The sequence below is a fragment of the Scleropages formosus genome, chromosome 4 (assembly GCF_900964775.1).
Source record: "Scleropages formosus chromosome 4, fSclFor1.1, whole genome shotgun sequence".
NCBI lineage: Eukaryota > Metazoa > Chordata > Actinopteri > Osteoglossiformes > Osteoglossidae > Scleropages > Scleropages formosus.
The window spans coordinates 23603922-23624676 of NC_041809.1; the positions used below are offsets into that span (position 1 = coordinate 23603922).

At 41.4% G+C, this 20755-nt stretch overlaps 1 protein-coding gene across 10 annotated transcripts in view; it reads right to left on the reverse strand.

The window, feature by feature from the left end:
- Positions 1-160: 160 nt before the first annotated feature.
- synj1 (synaptojanin 1) overlaps positions 161-20755 on the reverse strand; it is a 28019-nt gene continuing 7424 nt past the window's right edge. For 2 of the 10 annotated variants that reach the window (XM_018755372.2, XM_018755373.2), the window contains exons 7-32: positions 19628-19689; positions 18484-18580; positions 17621-17796; positions 17011-17092; positions 16660-16812; positions 15644-15809; positions 15139-15162; positions 14739-14930; positions 14472-14556; positions 14123-14263; positions 13742-13934; positions 12168-12326; positions 11900-12056; positions 11487-11604; positions 11106-11318; positions 10755-10833; positions 10501-10663; positions 9712-9906; positions 9390-9428; positions 9071-9202; positions 8183-8221; positions 6803-6841; positions 5976-6025; positions 5556-5745; positions 5022-5332; positions 161-3636 (exon numbers count right to left, since the gene is read on the reverse strand). In XM_018755372.2, the coding sequence (XP_018610888.2) occupies positions 2833-3636; positions 5022-5332; positions 5556-5745; positions 5976-6025; positions 6803-6841; positions 8183-8221; positions 9071-9202; positions 9390-9428; positions 9712-9906; positions 10501-10663; positions 10755-10833; positions 11106-11318; positions 11487-11604; positions 11900-12056; positions 12168-12326; positions 13742-13934; positions 14123-14263; positions 14472-14556; positions 14739-14930; positions 15139-15162; positions 15644-15809; positions 16660-16812; positions 17011-17092; positions 17621-17796; positions 18484-18580; positions 19628-19689 (4059 nt within the window). In that variant the 3' untranslated portion in view covers positions 161-2832. Of the gene's footprint in view, positions 3637-4698; positions 4720-5021; positions 5333-5555; positions 5746-5975; positions 6026-6802; positions 6842-8182; positions 8222-9070; positions 9203-9389; positions 9429-9711; positions 9907-10500; positions 10664-10754; positions 10834-11105; positions 11319-11486; positions 11605-11899; positions 12057-12167; positions 12327-13741; positions 13935-14122; positions 14264-14471; positions 14557-14738; positions 14931-15138; positions 15163-15643; positions 15810-16659; positions 16813-17010; positions 17093-17620; positions 17797-18483; positions 18581-19627; positions 19690-20755 lie in introns of all 10 variants that reach the window. The other 8 variants (XM_018755380.2, XM_018755374.2, XM_029250905.1 and 5 more) reach the window with 8 other exon arrangements.

Below are 20755 nucleotides of genomic sequence, written 5' to 3' on the forward strand. Positions count from 1 at the left end.
TGCACTTACAAACTCACATTACGTGGGCTAGCTTTCTCCCGGTGCACACTCTAAAACTGGCACCTGCTGCAACAGCATATATAACAATAGTTCCTATTGTTACAACGATCACTCTGCATTCAAGAGTTGTGTCCAAATCTTAACAAAAACAACAGAAACGTTCACCGTTGGAATAATATTTATTGCATACATACAACATCAATTGCTTTCTCCACAAATGTGCAAATCTGTGCACTGAATCATGGGCTTTTGAATAGAATTGCAGTATTCCGTTTTGTTAAATACATACAGAACATGATAAACAACTTCTATTTCCTACCAGGTTACAGCAGCAAAGAGACACCAATCACACACAAGTTTTTTTTTCTGCTATAAAAACTCATACATCACAGAAGAGACAACACTGAAGCACTTGCCAGAAGTAATGCTTGTGCTACCCACGGCACAGGTTTTAACAGCGTAGACGTATTGGACATAGTGGTTAAATGCCCTAACCAAATAATCTAAGCAGAAGAAGAGTGTTCGCCCACCACCCGACAATATTCGGACCCCGAATAGTATAGAATATAGTGATGCCTTAATCCAAGTTTTGAACTGCAATGGTTACACTTACGCATACAAGTGAACTATGAACAATAACAGAACTGCTTGGCTGATTTTAAAGACCCTGATCCCTTTTCATAACACACCAAGAAGCTCTAGAGTGCCAGTCTAGGTGCAAAACTGTCTGATGAAATTCAGCAAGGATTCTCAACAGATCATGAAAAGAAAGAAGAAAAAAAAATCACTGCCTTTTAAAAGGTTTTCTCCCGAAAGCTCACATTACCACATTCTATTTACTACCTGAAGTGACTATAATATGAACAAAACTATTTCTGTATGAAAGGAAACAAACAGAAAAAGTACATTACTGGGATAACTTCTATATTTGTACTCTACATACAATTTGTAACAGGAGTACAGACTTTTCAAGAAAGGAAAGAAAAAGTCAGAGCTTGGGAGGATAACAGTACTTCTTCAATTGCTGGGACAATTTTCTAACCACCACACATAGAAACCAAAAAAAAAAAAAACACTGCAAAAATTTTACATGCAATCTGGAAATGTTCTTGACAAAATAAATTTAAACAACAGAGACAGCTAACAAATGAACAGCTCAAACATTAGGTTTCACTGCTGCTGTCAGCTGTCACCATTATTCATGGTGGTAAGGCTCATGCCATGTAATTCCCTTAAATCCAGTGGCTCACATTAAAAGGTGCCAATCACTATAACTGGAAAATGATAACCAACCTTTTCTATTCCCCACAAGGAGGGGGAAAAAAAAATATCAAGAAACCCCTAGTGCAGGACTAAATGTACAATAAATGATTACCAGTAAGAACAATGTCTCTCAAAGAAAATGTACCATTTTTTAATGAAATTTCACCAACTGCTACCAAAAAGTTGAAGTCACATGTACATGTATAGGATTGAGAGAGAACACCCGTAAAATTAATTTTCAACAGCACAGCAACCACTCTTTGCTTACCAAATCTGGCAATCATTCTCCATGAACACAAATAAGCAGACCACATTCATTTAATATAAAGCTGTAATAATGTCAGCTTTGGATCAAATAAAGCTCTATAGTAATGAAAACAAAGAAAAAGCCCCAAAAACTGCACAGTGTGCTGGAAAGCAGAGCCACATACCCTTTAAAAGATCTCCAGCTATCTTTTTATTCGCTAGACAATTTTTGACTCTGGCCTGTACTGTAAGCGTGAACAGCACTCAGTGCAAAAGGTCAGGGTCTATATAATATATTGTAAACATGTAACATCTGTGTAAATATATATTTTATATATAGGCATGTATATATTTCTTTTATTCATGTTCACTGCAGAATAATATTCCAGTTTACACATTCTTTGACAATATACATAAACGATGTATATGGACTATACATAATTCCCCAGATTTCTTATGAAGGTAGGAAAGAGAGTCAGAGAAGGAACTAAGCGAGACGAAGTCAGAGGTGACTGGCCATTAGATTCAATGGATGGCAGAAAAAGATGGCCACCACCTAACATGTTATGTTACATGGTGCACAGGTGACGACAATGTAGTTACCATGCTTTAAAAGGAAAAGCTACTTAAAAATAATAAAACAATGACAAGAGTGATATGGTCGAACAATCTAGTGAGGCATCAGTGAGAGTTTAATACTGCAGCAAATCAATGGTCACAGATATTTTAGATGACTGCTGAGTCTAGTGACCCCCTAGTGGTTACTTATAAACAAAGAAAACCACAAGATCAAAATTTCTCCAGCGCACAAGACCTTTAAGTAGAAAAAGCAATTTAACAACTACAGTCTGTTCCACTTCTCTAAATTCTTTTACTGTTGTGTTGTGGTTCCATCTGTGCACGGTACTGCTTCAAAGAGAATCCAAATTTAGACACTGAAAATATGTATTATGTACAGTCTCAAGAAATATTCATCAGCTGCAGGGTTCACCAGTGTGGCCACAAAAAGGACATGGTTGTGCGTATACAGAAACACAGGCATGTCTCCTATCAGAATGAATGGAACATGAGAACTCACGGAAAAACACGTATACATCAACTACACATGTCCAACAGCAAAAGCTGTTTAACAAAAGGCCAGATGTTATGTATATCATATTTGCTGTGACTCAAATGCTGTGACTGTTACATCTAATTTCAAGGGGTTAACATTTCTTCTACACAGTACAGTTTCATTAAAACCATACACACATTTACACCAGCACACATTTTTCCTGTAAATGTCTAAAACATATAATTTCTATACCATTTGATTTCATAATCCTATCTTTCTGTGAACTCTTTACAGACCGGAAAGTTACTTGCCGGTCTTGTAGGGATCAGAGGGTTGCCGGGGTTAGTCCGTGCAGGAATGGGAGGAGGGAATACTGGAAACACAGAAGATGAAGCGCCTCCCAATGTGCTGGTGGAGTGGAAACTGGAGCTGGGGAATACGGTCTGTTGGTTAACAGGAGTGGAAAGTTGAGCAGTACCAGGCAAGAGGGACTGTGCCATCATCGCTGCTGCTGGAGTCCTTCCTCCTGGAGGGAAGTCAGAGTCCTCATCAAATGTGACCCATTGCTGAATGCGCTTGCCAGGAGCTGGTGACGGAATAGTAGGTGGTGTGGCTACTGAGGCACCTGGAGCAAATGCGGACATGGTGCGCTGGAGGTGGGGCTTGGATGCCATGGCCTGCTGCTGTGCATGAAAGTCTGGTGTGAGGGAACGGCGCTGGGTGAGTGCCAGCCTGCCTGTGAAGGGGTTGGTGCTGCTGGGTTGGTTATCAGACAGAAATGGGTTAGGCGAGGTGCGCAGTGTCTCCTGGGACCGGCTGCGAGAGGGAGCTGGGGGTAGCAACTGGGCAGGGAATGAAAAATCAATACCACTGGCGAAGCCTTGCTGGCAGGACAATGAAGTGGGCAGAGCCCCAAAGGATGGGGTGGGAGTAGAGCGAAGGGAGGAGCATCGCGTCAGGGATTGGGTGCCAGTCCAGGAAGTAGAAGAGGAGAAGAGCCGATCGGAGGTGAACATGTCAAAAGGGTCTGTTTTCCATTGTGCTTCTTTTTGGATTCCATTTGTCCCATTGACCTGGTGGGGGGGGGGCATCAAAATTTAGTAAAAAAAGAACCTGGGAGCATCAAAAAAAGTAGTTCAACTCAAACTGCGTATGCTCTGCTTATACTTGGAAATGAACGCAGAGATCCTTTTCTAATGCAACACTGTCACTTGCTTAATTTATTGGTAAAGAGCAAAATAGTTCATTTTTCTGCTTTTATGGAAAAGTCATGATGATACATGATGTGAAAGATTTCTGTGGATGAAGGCATTAATACTTTAATGATATTATAATGCATCCTCATTCACCCCCAATAGTGCTTTAGCCAAGTCTGGTCACATCCAGATGTCAGTAGGTTTAAGTCCATTTACTGATGTCCAATGCTTATAAAACTAGATCTCAGTAAACATGTGATATGATTCAATTAGATTTTATTTTCAAGTACAAACGACGGCCATTTCAACACTGTTTTCTGCCCAGAATTGTCAGAAATAACTAAACGTAACATCTTTATGTAATTATATTTAACTTTGACCTAATATGCTGTGCTTTGAAAGCGGTACTGCAATTTTTAAATTGTAATCACACATGAAATCCCTCACAGGTCTGAAGTTTTCAAACAGCTATACCGTGAGTCACACAGGTTGTGCAGGTGAATGCATAGCTACAGTAGCATACTGAAGGTTTCTTTAATGGCTGCTTATCTTGAAGATGAATAATGCACTCCTTGTATTTTTCTCTGAGATGGACATCACTTTGGAGAAAAGCATTTGCTAAATGAATAAATGTAAATATAAATGTGAGGTTCTAGGAATTCCATAGTACAATAATTAAAGCGTACAAAAAGCACTTTAAGACAGTGTGAAATTTATAGGGGAAGGTTTGAATTAAAAAAACATTTTACAACAAAACAATGGATTGTTAAACCAACAGCAGACCAACTGAAAATAAACTTGACACTGGATGAAGAAAACGAAAATGCTAAAATCAAGACAGAGGTTAACCAAAATATGCAGGTTATTTCCTATGTATGAAAACAGGGCATACATTGTTCATGAAGTGCTAGGAACACTGAGGCTGAAAATCTTAAATACCTGTCACCCTGAGGATTGCTCCTGCTTGCAAGAAAGACAGATCAGGGAGAGAGGGACACATCAGACAGAGGTGCTAACATTTTAGAGCCCACAATTCACCTGAAATGTGTCACTGTCAGAGACAATGGTTCAAGTGGAGCTTTCTAAGTTTTTACAGCTGAAATTTCAGGGAGAAAAAAAAAATTAAATCAATCTGGAAGGTAATGCACAGTTTTCTCTGCGAGACAGAGAAAAATCAGACCTTCTTAACAAGCACTGAAAATCACTGGTGGACAACCACGGAGCAGCAGGCAATCAGATGACCGTGAGATGAACAGACTAACCTGTGAGGTGGGGGTGGGCTCAGCAGGCAGGGCATGGGAGGAGCGACTCCGAGGTGGTGGCTTCGGAGAGCCCAGGCTTGTAGAAGGCTGAGAGACTGCACCCTGGGAAGCCTGTGCAGGTTGCGGTTGCAGGGGCGCGGCCAACTGTGGCTGTATGGGAGGTGCCATTTGCGGCTGCAAAGGAGTGGCCAACTGTGGCTGCATGGGAGGTGCCATTTGTGGCTGTAGAGGAGTAGCCATCTGCGGCCGCACAGGAGACACCATCTGTGGCTGCAAAGGGGACGACATTTGTGGTCTCATGGTTGGTGGCCCTGTAAAGACACAGAAACGGCACAGTATAGTTTAGCGATATAAAGTTACAGACAAAGCACAGAGTATAAGGGGGAGATGTCCTGGGTACATGAAGGCACAACTTTAAGCTCCTAGTTTAATTTTAATGTCAAAGCATTTCCAGGTTTTTCTTTCCCTTTACATTCACAATAAAGGCACATTTGTGGGTTGTCAAACTCGAGAATGTGGAAGACCCACACTCACCCAACGGCAGCTCTGCTGGTTTACTCTGGGGCTCAGGAATGGGTCTTGGGGCTCCAGGGTGAGTCTCAGACATGGGCCTAGGTGCCCCAGGATGGACCTCAGGGATGGGCCTAGGGGCTCCAGGATGAGCTGGAGGTGGGGGCCTGGCTTGCGGAGTGATGCTGATGACCCCTGCTCGAGGGGGAATGGTCTATAGTAACATGGAAAACCAATGCAGATTTAAGTGAACAACATTTCAAAACAATGATCAAGAACAATTATCACGTAAGAGACTACACTTGAGTCCCAGCAGATGGCGCAAATCTCCAACAGGTCACGTCATAGCACACTAGGATACGTCACGAGGATACGTCATAGCACACTACATCACCTGTCCTGTATAGTGCTGTAACAAGCTGGAAGCAAAGGAGGGAAACCCACCGGTCTTGGCGTCCCTCCTGATACTGTGCCAGCAGCTGCCTGGCCTCGACCTGGAACACGGGACACTACAGTCATGTGACATCTTGGCACAGCCAAGTCATAGAAGTCATAATGCATCGTACACATATTATCACTCCAAAAATTTACAACACAAGTTCCAGTGGTGTGAAGAGTGAAAATTCCAGCAGTGAATAAAGGCAAGAGCCATGCCTAGACATGGTGACTTGACTCAAGAATAAACAAAGGATGCATGTTGGGGAAAACCCTAATAAAGCATAGCAAGCTGATATGATTGAAAATTAAGCTTTTTTGCAATCTGAATCTTTAAAAATTCAGGTCATTATCTTTCCCAAGACTCAACAGAAGCTAATGTAAAGTAATCCAGCCTGCCACTTTTTCCACTTCATGCCCTCTGGTCTCTCTTTATTCTGGATAGAAAGGATTGTGCCAGTTCCTGGTTTTGGGGTAAGCAGTTCATGGGGCCTTGGTCCTACCACGGTGCCAGGCCTATGTCATCCTTTATTGTAGGGCAGGATGAGAGAAATTGTTTCCCATGCGAATTATATGACTGAGACAGCCTGGATAGGTGTCAAGGGGGTGGGGAGGCAAGCCACTCCCTGAAAGACAACCAGCAATCACTACCAATACCAGGTGTGCAGAACTAGCCACCCATCTACCTTTGTCAGCTCTCCTGGAAACAGATCCCAGCAGTGTTGTGTGTTTCAGCCACATTTTTTCATGTCACGCTGACCATGTGCTCCACCCAGAATAGCTTCAAAAAAGGAAACAAACTGGGGCCATTTACAATGGATGCCACTGTTACTCACCTGCAAAGTCCTGTCTAGGTAATCCGGGGCTTTTTTGTCCTTGGCAGCAAGGAGAGAGAATCAGGAAACTATTACAGTCTGCTGGTTTCATTCCTTACAATAAAGGGGTTTTGAAACTTTTCCCACAAGAGCTACAAATGATGCTGAAAAACAGCTACTAACTGCACATTACCACTAACCCGGAAAGTATCTATTGCATTGTACTTGTTGCTACAAGTGACACTATAATAAAATTATATGAACTATAGGGAAGAAGACCCCCTTTTAAATCAACTCACTTTCCATAAGCTGGAAGATAGATTCTGGATGAGTTTTTGACACAACGACCATGATTTATCAAAATGCTCTGTTTCTGAGGACAACAGTGCATTTTAATTGACTCAGTTTATCAATGGAGGAACATCTTACAGCCTAAGCAGCAACTTTCAGTTGCCACTACTGTAAGAGGCCTATTAGAAACAAGGTAACACCTAGACAACTCTATAAGTAGGACTTTTGAACCATTACCTTCGGAGTTCCTCCTACAAGTTGCTGGGCTTTGAGGTTCTCCAAGGTCTTATGGTGAAAGGAAACCATTCAAAAAATGACAAAGCCACACAACAGGCATGCAGAAGACAAAATGGGCAAAAGTACCATGCTAACTATGTACAACTACATAAATTAGGACCACTCAATTGGATCATCCAATCTAACTATGCTATGACTAAGAAAATGTAGAGAATGTAAAAAAAAAAAAAAAATCTAAAATGACTAAATGGGAAATTAACAACTGGTGATCAAACTACAAAAGCAACAACACTGGTTACTTTGATATGGCTAACAAAGCTCTGATAGACTAACACATACTACAGAAAACACACAAAATGCACATTTCTAGAAGCATGGATTCGCAGGTGAACTGCCACTACCCTCCATCTAAGTACTACCCCCAGAGATGCTGGAGGTGAGAAGTGAGAAATCTACTTATTCCTTGATTTTTACACTGCCATTACAGGGTGTGGGCTTCTTACACATTCAGTAATCTTACACACAACCATACATGTATCTACAGCACAATGACCACAAAATCACATCCACACTCATGTCACTGTCATCAAATACTCTTAACATACTGGTATAAAGTTCTATACAAGGGTAAAATGCCGCAGGACTGCTTTCCTGCAGTCCAAGAATGAACTGTATTTCACAGAAGTGGTGAAAAGAAAAAAATCACCAAGAGTCTGGCTGGAACACTCATGGTGGTATGGTATGAGGTGGAATGGAGCAGCTACAGGAAGTGAAGGCTTGCCAAGGGGGATGGGGTATATCAACTCAAGTAGCTGAACAGAGGTCACAGCAAATGAGCGTATGGCACAATGCTACTTCCAGCATGAAAGTTACCTCCCAAGTCTTTTCTAGCTGGTGTGGGGCTTCTGCCTCCTTCAAAGATAAAGTATAGGTCAAGGCAAATTCCAGGAATGACATCAGTCCTTTAGTGAATCACTCCCCAGGGTGCCATCACAAACTCATAATGACAGATTGCTCAACATGAAGAACACTCACCCAAAATCCAACTACACACAATTTCAGTTTTCAATAACCTGAAAAAATGCTTTAGGACCTGTAACAATACACCCAGTACACTGGAACTTCAACTTATGAAAATAATTGGGGCCAGAAGTTTGTGACTAATTGTTTTTGTAAAATTAATCACTTTTACCTTTAAGTCATAATCAATAAAAGCTTAATACAAATGTTCCTTGATTTCTTTAAAGGTTAGGCTCTTTCAAAATCCCAAAGCTATAAAAAATATATTTTTATTCTTGCCTAGGCTACATTAAAACAAATACTCAAAATTACTGAAAATAAATGTGTTTGATCCACAAGCAACATTTAATTCCAAATGTTCACTGATTCATCTCAAACGTGAAATGTTTTGGATCGTGTTATTGAGCACTTACAAACACCAGACACGACTCATAACACTGTGGAAGTACAAATTTAATCAATTCCGTCCTACAGTCCTCTTTGTGTGTGTTTTACTGACATCTATCAGCTCAGTGCTTAAACAGAAGTTGTTTTAGCTGCTACAGGAAAAAACAGGAATAAATAAGTGAAGAAAATACTATTAAAATAAACGGGAAAACATCTGTATCTTTAAAAACTGACATCTCAAAAGCCAGTACACAATTGTTGAATGGCACCATGTATAGATTTGGCAGAATCTCTACTTTGTTGCATATAAAATTTTCAAGACTTGTTTTTCTGTTGGTGTGTGTGGTACCCTACCTGAAGGAGGTGGTGGTCGCTGTGGGGGTGCTGGCCGGGCTGGAGGGGCATTGGGCCGAGGGGGTGGGGGTCTTTTTGGCTCCAGACCTTGAGAAGAGGGGGCAGTAGCAGGTTGGAAGTCCACAGGAGAGCCTGAAACAAGGAGGAGGCAACTGCATGTATAACTGCCTGCATTCCAGAAGACCCTGAGGGCTTCTGTTTGATGCTCTGGGGTCACCAGATTACTAAAACTGCCCCAGTGTACTCGGGCTACATCCAGAGAAACACCTATTTGCACAGACACATACACCTTCACATATAGCACTGTTACTATTGTTACCTGCAAGTTCCCTCCTACACGTTGCTGGACTTAAGCCTCCTTTTCGATATAAAGACAGAGCAAAGAATAAATGAACTGAGTTTATAAAAATGAACCAGTGAACAGACAGTGTTTTTTTCTATTCGCTTAGCAAACAATGTAATCTATTTAAGTTATACAAATTTGCACAGCTTTAGAAAAACTAAAACTGAACTTAAAACAACTCTGTTTTGCTCAGAGGTACAGCAGAAGAGCACTAAAAACCTACCACTATATTTTGACCATATGCTGAGACATTTCTAGCTCCGCAAAACCTTTCTATAGAACTATCAGAGTATCATGCCTGGTGGTGGGCCAGCAGTGCGTGCAGGAGCTCGGCTGGGCCGGACAGGGGGGGCGGGTTCGCCGTGCGTGGGTGAGGGGCAGGGGCTGCTCCGGGGTGAAGAGGAGGGCGAGGTGCCGAGTCCTGAACCTGCACCAGGCTGTAGGTGCTGGGGAAGGATCTCTTCTACCTCTGCGCTGTAGTCATCCACATCGCCTGTCAACAATCATCACTAATGAAAATATTGACGAGTTTAACCAGCAACTGAAATAAAACGAACTGCAGTTTATGAATGATTTTTCAAATTGCAGTCCACAACCAAATACTCCTGCTAAACACATACTGCATAACACATATTTAACACTATCCCTGATTGTTCCAACAGATATTTCAATGAACATCATCATAAAAATCACTGTGCTGTATTTTCATACAGCTCATACTTCACATATAAATATTACAGTACACGCTTCAAAAGTACCTGTATCCTTTCTATGTTTACATTTATTCAATTAGCAGACGCTTTTCTCCAAAGCGACGCACATCTCAGAAAATACAATTTGTTCATCATCTTAGGAGAAAGAGACATAGCTGCAGATGTGTGACTCTTAAATAGTTTGTTTCCTTCACCGCATGCACTGATGTTCATTACACAAGTAGCTGCATAAAACTTTACTAGAATATTGCTGATTCCTCATCACCTTCCCAGTAGTTTTTTTTTTTTGAGACGTATATAAACATTTACGTCAATTAATGTTACGTCTACATATTTTAGTCTTCTGAAGAGCCCACAAAGCCATTCCACCATACCTTCCATGTCATAGTCAGCACCCGTGTCGGCATCCTCAGCCAACAGGCTGGAGCTGGCAGACATAGGTATGCTGCCACAGACCCTCTCCACGCTCATCTCCTCTTCTAGGCTCTTGATCCAGCCAGGGCTCTTCAGCCGGATGTCAATGGTTTTCCCGAGAACCTGGATACAACACATCCACAGAGTCAGAGGTACAGTGATGTAGTACATCATCATCCAGATCAACTATCGTTTTCAGGACAAAGATACAAACCGTGGAGGCACTCAGTGAAAGGGCAGCCAGAGCAGAGTAGCCTTCCAAAAATGTCACCCACATTTTCTCCTCCACAAACCTGGACACAGCAAAAGCAGTTGGAAAGCAATTGATGAGAATACACTGTGCATTCTGTTGTTACTCTTTAGTCAGCTTGTATTATTACACTGCGTGTGGAATGGCTTTAACTGAGGAAAAGCATATAAACAACCTGATAAAGTCTTTGTGGTATGTACAAATTTGACCCCACAAATTAATGCAAGAAAGTAGTGAAAGAACAGAGTCCCAGATGCTCAAAACAAAAAATAAGGGGTCTGGAGAATTCTTTAAAGGGTTAGTGGGAATTTCCACCTAATGAGAATGACTTCGCCAAAGGCCGCAAATTTCTTAAGCAGCTCGTCGATCAGGGCATCATCAAAATAGTCATCAGGGCCAGAGCTGCACAGCGATACCAGCACAGTGCCATCTGGTGGCCCCTGCAAGGCAATGACCTCCTTGTACACCTGGTGGCGTGCCTCCGGATCTACCTCCAGCACATCCACATCTATGATGGCTACCACAGGCCTAGAGAGAAACAAACAGTGAGTCCAGGAGACAGGATTTCAGATGGAGTGGAAATACACGAGTCTAAAAGTAAGGGAAGGGTATATTAGCAACCTACAGGCAGGGCCAGAAACCACATTTGTGGGGTGGGGTCATCATTGAACTACCTGAATGCATTCAGAGACTCACCTATGATCAGAGGTCTTTAACTCTGCCCTTCCATAGTATTTAAGAATACCAGTGGTCCAGGTATACTGTGACTTGTCATCGTCATCTTCAGCTGCACACACCAAGTTCATTTCTTCTGCTGTAGGGAAGCACAAGCTGTATGAATGAAAGCAAACCTATTGCAGACTTTAGTACTGTACTTGCTGAACCTCGGTGCAGCAAGTGGTAGGCAACAAACTAGGTTTACTTGAGTCACATGTCTGCAGCTATGTCTCTTTCTCTTAATGTAATGCATAAATTATACTTCTGCTGAGATGTATGTCACTTTGGAGAAAAGCGTCTGCAAAATGAATAAATGTAAATGTAAATTTAGTACTGGACTTGGTTATGGTGCTTATGTGCTAGCCTCACTGTAGTTAGATGCTCTCCCTCACCTGTCTTGTCAAAGTTCCATTTCCTCCTCTTCCACAGGATGCGGTCTGTCCAAGCTGGTGTGCGACACTTCTCGCTGGTATCATAATCATCCGAGAATAGGTCATATTTATAAGTGGGTGGGAAATCTATCTGGCCCTCAATGAAGCCATGAAAGACCTACATTGGGACATAAGAGTACATCAACACATTAGAGACTAACTGAAGTTTGCAATATGCACAATGTTCTGCAACATGCAGAGTGATGGATTAATCCCTCCACCCACTTACATGCCCTGCATTCTTCTGCTCCAGCAGCTGGTCTGCTGCCGTCAGGGCATCCCAGTTCTGCTGGCGGATAAGCTCCTTCACCTCCTCATTTGGAAGGTTGATGCGATAGTTGAAGTCCCCACACCAGAACACATAGTCATGGGAGTAGAGCAACCGACCCTGAGGATACAGGAAATAAGATGGGGTCAGATTGAACTGGTACACAGAGGCAGACAACAGCATAAACCCTGGTCCTGTATGAGTGCAGTTTGTTTTTCAGCAGATTTTGATGCTGCACTTAGCTATAGAAAGACATGCTTTACAAAACTATGGAGAAGATGTGAGTGTATTTGAAATGCTGGTATACAAACACAATCCACTTAACACATTTACTGGAAAAACATTCAAAAATGGAAGTGAAACTCCAACACCTTGATCGAAAATTGTCTTGAAGTATTAATTTTCATATTTAAAACTGTAGACTTATGTGATTATTAGGTCTTATTTTTTAGTGCATATCTTAAATACCTATTCATGACAGAATTAAATGCCCAGAACATAACTGAACAAATGTTTTTAAAATGAAACTAAAATCTAAACTAACACATTGCTTTTGAAGCTTCAGAGGTCCTCTACAAAAATCCAAAGATTTTACTCAGCATTAGGTAGATTTTATGTAATTTTTCTCAAGCACCCTACTTATAAGACACAAACTAGGCCTTGGCCTGTTGTGATCAATTTAGGAATTATTAATAGAATCCCTACCTCTCCTTTCCCCTAACATAAATGAGGTGCTAAGCATTCAACAATCAGTGGTTCAAAATTCCATAACCAGTACAACCAGTCGCATAAACTTATCTGACTGTCAATCAGCCTTATCTTATATGGTAATTAGTCTAGACTTCCTGATGCCATGACAGCTTCACAACTACCAGCCTCAATCGCTCATAACATGGAGATTTGTTACTATTGGCTGGATACTGCAATATTGAAATAATCAGAAATTTTATAAAATTCCTCACAAAGACGAGTTAATACCGATGAGCTTAAAATGCACACAAACTCACATGGTTAAGTCCAAAGAAGTGACATATCTGTATTTTCTGAGAGAGGCAATTTTTCTCAGTTATTTTGCAGAAAACTGTATTGATTGCTATCAAATGGGACTAAAAGAGATGAAATCACTTCTGTCTTTATCACAGAAGTAAACTTTTTTTTATACTTTCCCACATGGTCTTCATTTTATCTACATGTCTTAGCTCCCAAAAGATTGTAACTTTTAAATAATTACAATAAATAAATGAGATACAGGGTTATAAGGCTTTACTGAACAAAAAAAAGGCAGACAGTAAGATTCTTAAATCTGCAAAAATTATAGAAACAAATAGAAATGTTGGGCATTTAAAAAATGTACAAAAATATGAGCACATGCTGAAAGGACATGGATATAAAATGTAACCAAGTCACACTGTACAGCAGTGGTCATGCATGTCAGGTTACAGCCCACAGAAAATCTTGACTAACAAATTGTAATTCTGGACACACTACAGAGACTGGTGGTTGTTTTTTTTTGAACAGTGGAAGCCCACACTTACCATGGGGAAGCTGAGCTTGCGGGTGATCTCATTATAGTCATCGTTTCGCTCCTTGACCTGAGACTGCCCAGCAGCAAAGTGTGAGCAGACAAAGCAGATGCTGGTGGTGTGGAACAGCATGCGGATGGCCACACCCCCTTTGTTCCCCGTGGCTCCGCCCATGCCTGTTTTAACAGTATCTACAGCAACATCCCTGACAAACATTGTACAAAATAGCATCATTAGCACCATCAGCTGAGGGCAACTGGATTGAAAAAGCAATCACTGAAAACTGAGAATAGGAACAAAACAGCAACAAGAAGATGCAACAGAAAAAAAACAAGTGTGCTAACACGTGTGCTAAAGCAGCTAAAATGTAGTGACTGACCAGCAGAAACATACCGAATGAAGGGGGCATGATGTGGCCGGATGAAGACGAAGAGGCACACGCCCACCAGCTGCTCTGAGGCTAACAAAACGTACTTGTGGTCCCTGGAGATGTTCTTTTGCAGCTCAGCAGCCCATAGCTTCTGATTGGTTGTACTGTGGGAAGACGATGAGACCCAACTTTAACCAAAGCATATGATCATCCAAACTATTGGCCATAAAGCAAGAAGCCAAAAATTACAGTTACTACAACAAAAATCCTTTGTCCTTTTTCCTAAAACCCTTATATCTAACTACAATGTGGATGTGATTTACATAAAATCACAGGACCACAGAAGTCACAGATGGCGGAGCTGACTCTTACCTTGCACTGACAATGTTCCCGGCATTCAGTTCCACCATTTCTTCAAATCCAATAGCAAAGACGTCCACAGGATTGACTTTGCTGTCTGGAATTAAAAAACACACTAAAATAAACTACTTGCTTGCTCATAGTTATCCAGCCTGGTCTAATGAATTTGTGGTTTTCTGAGAAAGAGGATGCATTATACATTCTAAAAATTCATTTTAAACGTGTTACACTCCAAAACAGTATGCATCAAAATGTTTAGCGACATCTGTCACAACATACCCTGGAACTCAGAATAACCGGCCTTCTTTGGGGCATCCAACAGCCAGTCGTTAAGGGTCTGGTTGCGAAAGGCAATGCTACGGAATTGCTTCCCACCGTTAACATTCCAGGTGCCCACACACACCCTGATCTGTTTTGGCCGGGTGTACTTGTGATAATTCTGGCACATGCCCAGGAGCACCCTGGGAGATGCTATAATGCAAGAAAAACTGAGAAGTTCAGATATGCAGTCAAAGCAACAGAAAGTTTGAGTATTAAAGAAGTATCAAAACTGAAAAGTTCAAAACCCCCCAATCAGGGGAATAACAGGTCACAGAGCACATTCCAAAAAAAAAAAATTGAGGGAAAAGGCAGCACTTCCAAAGAATAATGAGTAACGGTTTTATGAAAGTTACTGTACCTGACTGCAAAATAGGTTCTGAAACTAACAGCGTAAGCATTAAGGAAAAGGGAGGAATGAAAGTGCAGTTAGAATACCACAGACAAGCAATGTTAACTGCTGATTAATCATGCTCTATACTAGACCATTTCCACTTGTTTTTCTTTGGGTTCTACAAATGTCCAGTAATAACTGAACAACTGAGAAAGGTTGTTATCTAAGAGTTACAAAGGATTGTTATACTCTGTGAACACTGGAAAACTGATTATTAAAAAACATTAAAAGCACATGTAAAAATGCTTGGCTGTATTCTATTTATTTAAAACTCAAAAGTGTTGGAACTAGAACCTACTTCAAATTAAGTCGATACTTTCAGTTTTAAGTAATTCAAATCAATCTGCTATTAACAAATATAAATTTAGTTTAAGAGGTGTAGTTTAGAGAGAGAAATACAGACCACAGTGTATTACAAGGTTAGAGCAACACAGATGTAATGTGTTGTAATTCTGGACAGGGAGTGTTGTACCATACAGGCTGCTTGTGGTCAGAAGAGCACGGGCCTTGTCAGCTAGGTCACTGTTTAGTGTGCTGCCCAGGCGCAAGATGTCTATGGCCTCCTGCTTGGAGCTGTCAAAGAAGTTGTTCTGGATGGTCCTGGTAACTGAGCGGGCACCATCTTTCAGCTTTCCACCCTACGGGGACCCCAGATGCATTAAAATTACTTTCATTTAAGAATATTTCACATAAAAACACAGGTAAAGAATACAAAAACAGGTAAAATGCATATTAGAAACAGACAAGCATGCATACAATAGACTTACAGAAACCTCTGTTTATGCTGCCTTGATGAAGAAGGACCAGTTTACATCTAGTTGATTTATACACAAGCTTTCATTGCATATATCAGGTAGTTTCTGAGTGACATTTGCCAGTGGATTCTCAGGTCACCTTTGCAAGTGCTGACAATGGACTACATTTACATTTACTCATTTAGAACTAAATTTCTCCACAGCAACTTACAATTTGAAGCTACTTACAATTATTTGCATATTTATACTGCAAGGTAATTTTTACTGGTGCATTTTAGGGTAAGTGCCTTGCTCGAGGTTACTACAGTTGGAGGTGGAATTCAAACCTGCAACCTTTGGGTCCAAAGGCAGCAACTCTAAACTCGAACTGATTGGCTGACCCTGGACTATATGGCGCAGATGTTCAGGAAAGTCAGTGATGGGTGTAAGCCTGCATGAAAGCCTGTCTGACTAATGCAGACTATACTCCCTTATTCTTTCCTTCTTTCTTCTCTACTTAAAAATAACAATTGTCTAAAAAAGTAATGAACAGACATCTCCAGTGCAAGCAGGTGCCTATGAACCTGGTGTTGTCAACTCACCAGCACAGGCACAGCATCCAGAGAAAGCAGGAAAGGAGTAAAGCACATGCAAAGGGAGTTAGAAATGCGTAACCAGCCTCTCATCTGCAGAGCTCTGACAAGATCGACGCCACAACTCTCCCATTTCAAGTTCCACTCCCAAGGACACACACCTTGGCCTTTCCATCCAGGGCCCCAGTGCCAGCATAGATCTTGCTAATGGAATCTCCGTTGACTGACCACATGGAGCGGAAGACCTCTTGGAAGCGGGCTACCAGCTGAGGTTTCTCCGTCAGGCCCATGTCCTCCAGCTGCTTGGGCAACATCTGGGCAGAGGACAGAAGAAGAAAGAGGAAGTGGGGGGAAGGCTGTTGGAATGCACTGCTGTCATCACAGCCATCAGGTTAAAGTTAGTCAACATTTTCTTTCTTCCCCCAAAGAGGAATACAGGGACTGGGATCTACCTGAAAAGATCTGGAGTTTAGGCAAGACAATCAATGCTTGAACTGCTCAACTTCACTAACCTCAAGAGCAAAGAAGGCTTGTACGCTGTTGGTTCTGTCCAGACAATCCAGACAGTTAGACCGGATGGTACCACTCTGGGACCTGAGAGGATAAATACACTGTGTACAATGGTCTCTCTTTGCTTCCTTTTCAAAACATCCTTGAATAAAATGTTCCTTTTATTTTAATACAATTTGATGTGTTTTCTTAACACCATAAGCTATTTGTTTTAAAACCACTGGCTACATTCACAGCCCAAAACCAGTGGAAAATCATATTAAGGAGTTATACCAAACTTGAGTTTTTTCCCCCATGGTAAAGGTCAATTCCTGAATTACTGCATCTGCAGACAAATCTTTTTCTTTGTATCAGCGATAAAAATATGCAAGTTTACTGCAGTAAAGCAGGGCCTAGATCTAAAAGTTAAGAAGCACTAGTACTATTGTTAATTAAAAGGGCTACAATTTTTATGAAAGAGTACAGGGTTGGACCTCCATAACAAGTACCCAACATAACCAGTGTAAAGGAGCAGGGGGTGATGGTCAGTGTAAGTAAGGAGGAATACTCTGTATAAATTGCAGAAGCATGATGAAGTGATGATAAACAGTTCTAGTTGGGGGGGACCTTCACCTCTGAACACCTCCTTCTGGAGAGTAGTAGAAGTAGCCGCATTCCTCCAGGAACTTGCTGACCTGAGGCTTCAGCACGCTGCTCAGCTTGTCTGCCTTGCCCCCCTTCACCATCTGGTGGTAGTCGAAGTTGATCATCTTCACTCCCATGGCATGCTCAGAGGCCTTCAGGTGACTCTGAAAGGATGGGCCAGATACATACAAATTTAAAGGACTTCAATAATTTGTATGTGCCTGTTGTCTGCCTTGAGGTAAAGCAACCATAACAAAGCCACTGCTTATGCAACACCTGTTCAAAATTGAGAAGCAAAAATGCACCACAGCTGACTTTATAACTTAGCTCCATGTTACTATGAAGAACTTAGACCAATCAGCACTATACAGGCATTAACTTAAAGTTAAATTAAGCCCATGAAGGGTCATAAATATTCAGTTGCTCATTCCAAGTTCAAGTTGTTTGTATTGGAATTCCTCTATATAGCTTGTATACAGTGGAACAAAATGTTGTTTCTCCAGAGACCATGGTGCAACACAGAACAGGAGCACAAGACAATAAATAAATACACAGGACAGGAGGTGGACACAGACATCCAACTCATCCATCCATTCCAACTCATTCTTGTAGTTTTTTATGGATGAAAGAATCTACTCTAAAATTTGATTTGCGCCTCAAAGAAAATTGCAAAACTCTAATAACCATCAATAACCATTTTTTTGACACTACAATAAAAACAGCATTCACACAATAATAAAACAGTGCAAACAGTAAAAGATGAAACAAAAAGGTCATACTGGCACCCAAGCAACAAGTCTGGGATGCTGTTTCAGCAGGGTGCACAGGTGACACTTAGTGACAGTACCCACCTGGAAGGCCTTGCTCAGCATGTGCTCACCCTCCTTCATTCCCAGCAGGTTAATGATCAACTGCTTGCCATAGAGCCTCCGCAGAGCACTGAAGTGCCTGTTGAGGATGGGTACACACCACAATTCACGTGAGTGTGACACACGCTATGGGAGATGGGGAATACAAACCCCAGGCTGTTTCTGGCACCCTTTGCACCTCTATGGACACTACCTCCCTAGCCTGATCACTTTCTACAGCACCATGTACCATTCACTTGATTCACTTTCTGGCATTGTTCTCCGATGAATCACAATATCTATTCAGAGAGTATTAAAATCAAATGAAATCATAATACAAACCAATGGAATAAACAGCTCTGCTGCAACCATGTTTTAGCACTAAATGTGTATAGTATTTGATGGTGTCAGCAGAGTTCAGGCCTTGTGATGACTCATGCATGATAAAGTTCATCCCTATCACAAAGAGGCCAGCTCTCAGGAGATATTACAAAGCCACTGGCTTTGAAAACACCCTAAGACAGGATAACTTGCACCATTTCCAAGTGTAAACAAAGTGCGACTTAAATAAATGCTGATATAAGTGTAGTATGGAGGGGACAGCTGCCAACTGGGCATACATGTCTGACATGTGCTCATTTAAAACAGTGGTGAATATTTCAGAAAATGGTGCATGCCCGAGTAATGGTTTGCCTTAAGTTTATAAAGTGAATAACAAACATTCATTAACAGATGCTAATGAAAATGACCTTTCCGTTAGACATGATAAAAGTTTGAGTCCATTTATCTCATAGTTTCACGTTTAATTATGCATTTGTTTGGATACCCTTAAATGTCAACACAGACCTCAGTTATGACAGTGTAGAGGACCCTGATTCAGAGCAGAGCCGTGAAGAAATGACACTGAGAGAGGGCAAATGAAACATGCACACCCAAAAAGGCAAATCATGACAGAGCAGTGCGGCTGATTTTTGGAGCTGCTTGACGCAACGTTACTGTTGCAATCAGCATTGGCATTAGGCCACTCCTAGCTCTGTAATCTGCCTTCCTGGGCAGCTGCCAGCTAATGGGATCTCAGTACTCTGCTCCATGGGTAGCTCATGAAGTGGGGCGGGGTGAGGAGTAGGAGCTGCAGATTTTTAATTACCTTTCAAAAGCTGGTGCATTAGCCTCAAACCCTCTAGACAGCTTGACACGGTGTGATCCAACCTTTGGAGAAAATAAATGCATGAGGACATACCAAATGACATTAACCTAGTTGTCACTATAAATTCTGTGAATGTAATCAGATTAAGTGCAATATTATTTGCTTCATTGGACACTGGTTTGTTTAAGGAACAAACTCTTATAAAAGGATGTATTAAACATACCGGTATATATTTGAACTTCTTCGCCTGCAAGCTTGTCTTTCTGACTGAATTCCGCTACACTCTTAAACAGGAAGTGACCTACTCTCTGATCTTGGGTTGCATATACATTTCCCTATATCACATTAAAAAGCTCATTTGAGCTCCCTAGGGAAAACCAGACTTCTACCACAGCACCGCCATAAACAGGGAAACTTGAAGCACAGTTTCCAAGCTAATATTTGCCCTTTGAAATTCAACAGTGACCCCGTGACAACTGAGAAAGAGTTGGATAGAGTACTGCACACACTATCACCGAGGGATCAGTCACCTTTCTTCCAGTCTCAGTCGGAGTCAGCTCTGGCCATAAGCCAGACTCATGTGGGAGAAAGCTGAGAAAGAATGTTAGTCATTAAGCCATCACAGTGACCGCTAAGATAAAATACCATCACTGCCAGTGCTTTCCTCTGTGAATCAGCTTTTTTTGGCATGCATATCTTATGCAAATCTCAACCTCCACATAACAAATAGCCTCAACTACTGCCAGCTGACTGGGTGTTCACAGAAGTCCAGTCAAACAGTGCTCAATCCATACAACTACAAAGGACCTAACTCAGAACAAACAGAACACTGCAATACAATTACAAGGACCAGCATGTCAAAATTTTCCACAGCGAATCATGTGTAAACATGTTTTCAACAACCAGTATGACATACCGTATGCAAAACGAAAAAAATGAAAAGTGAAGCAGAGAATAACAGGATTTATTGATTTATTCCACAAGGAAGCTCTACTCCTCACTACAAAGTGATTGCTCTACAACCAACCAAGGAAATCCTCAATCATTATACAAACCTTAGCAACAAAACTATGCTATACTGCTCTGGAGGTTGTTGTCATGCCTCTAAACCTGAGGTGAACCAGATCT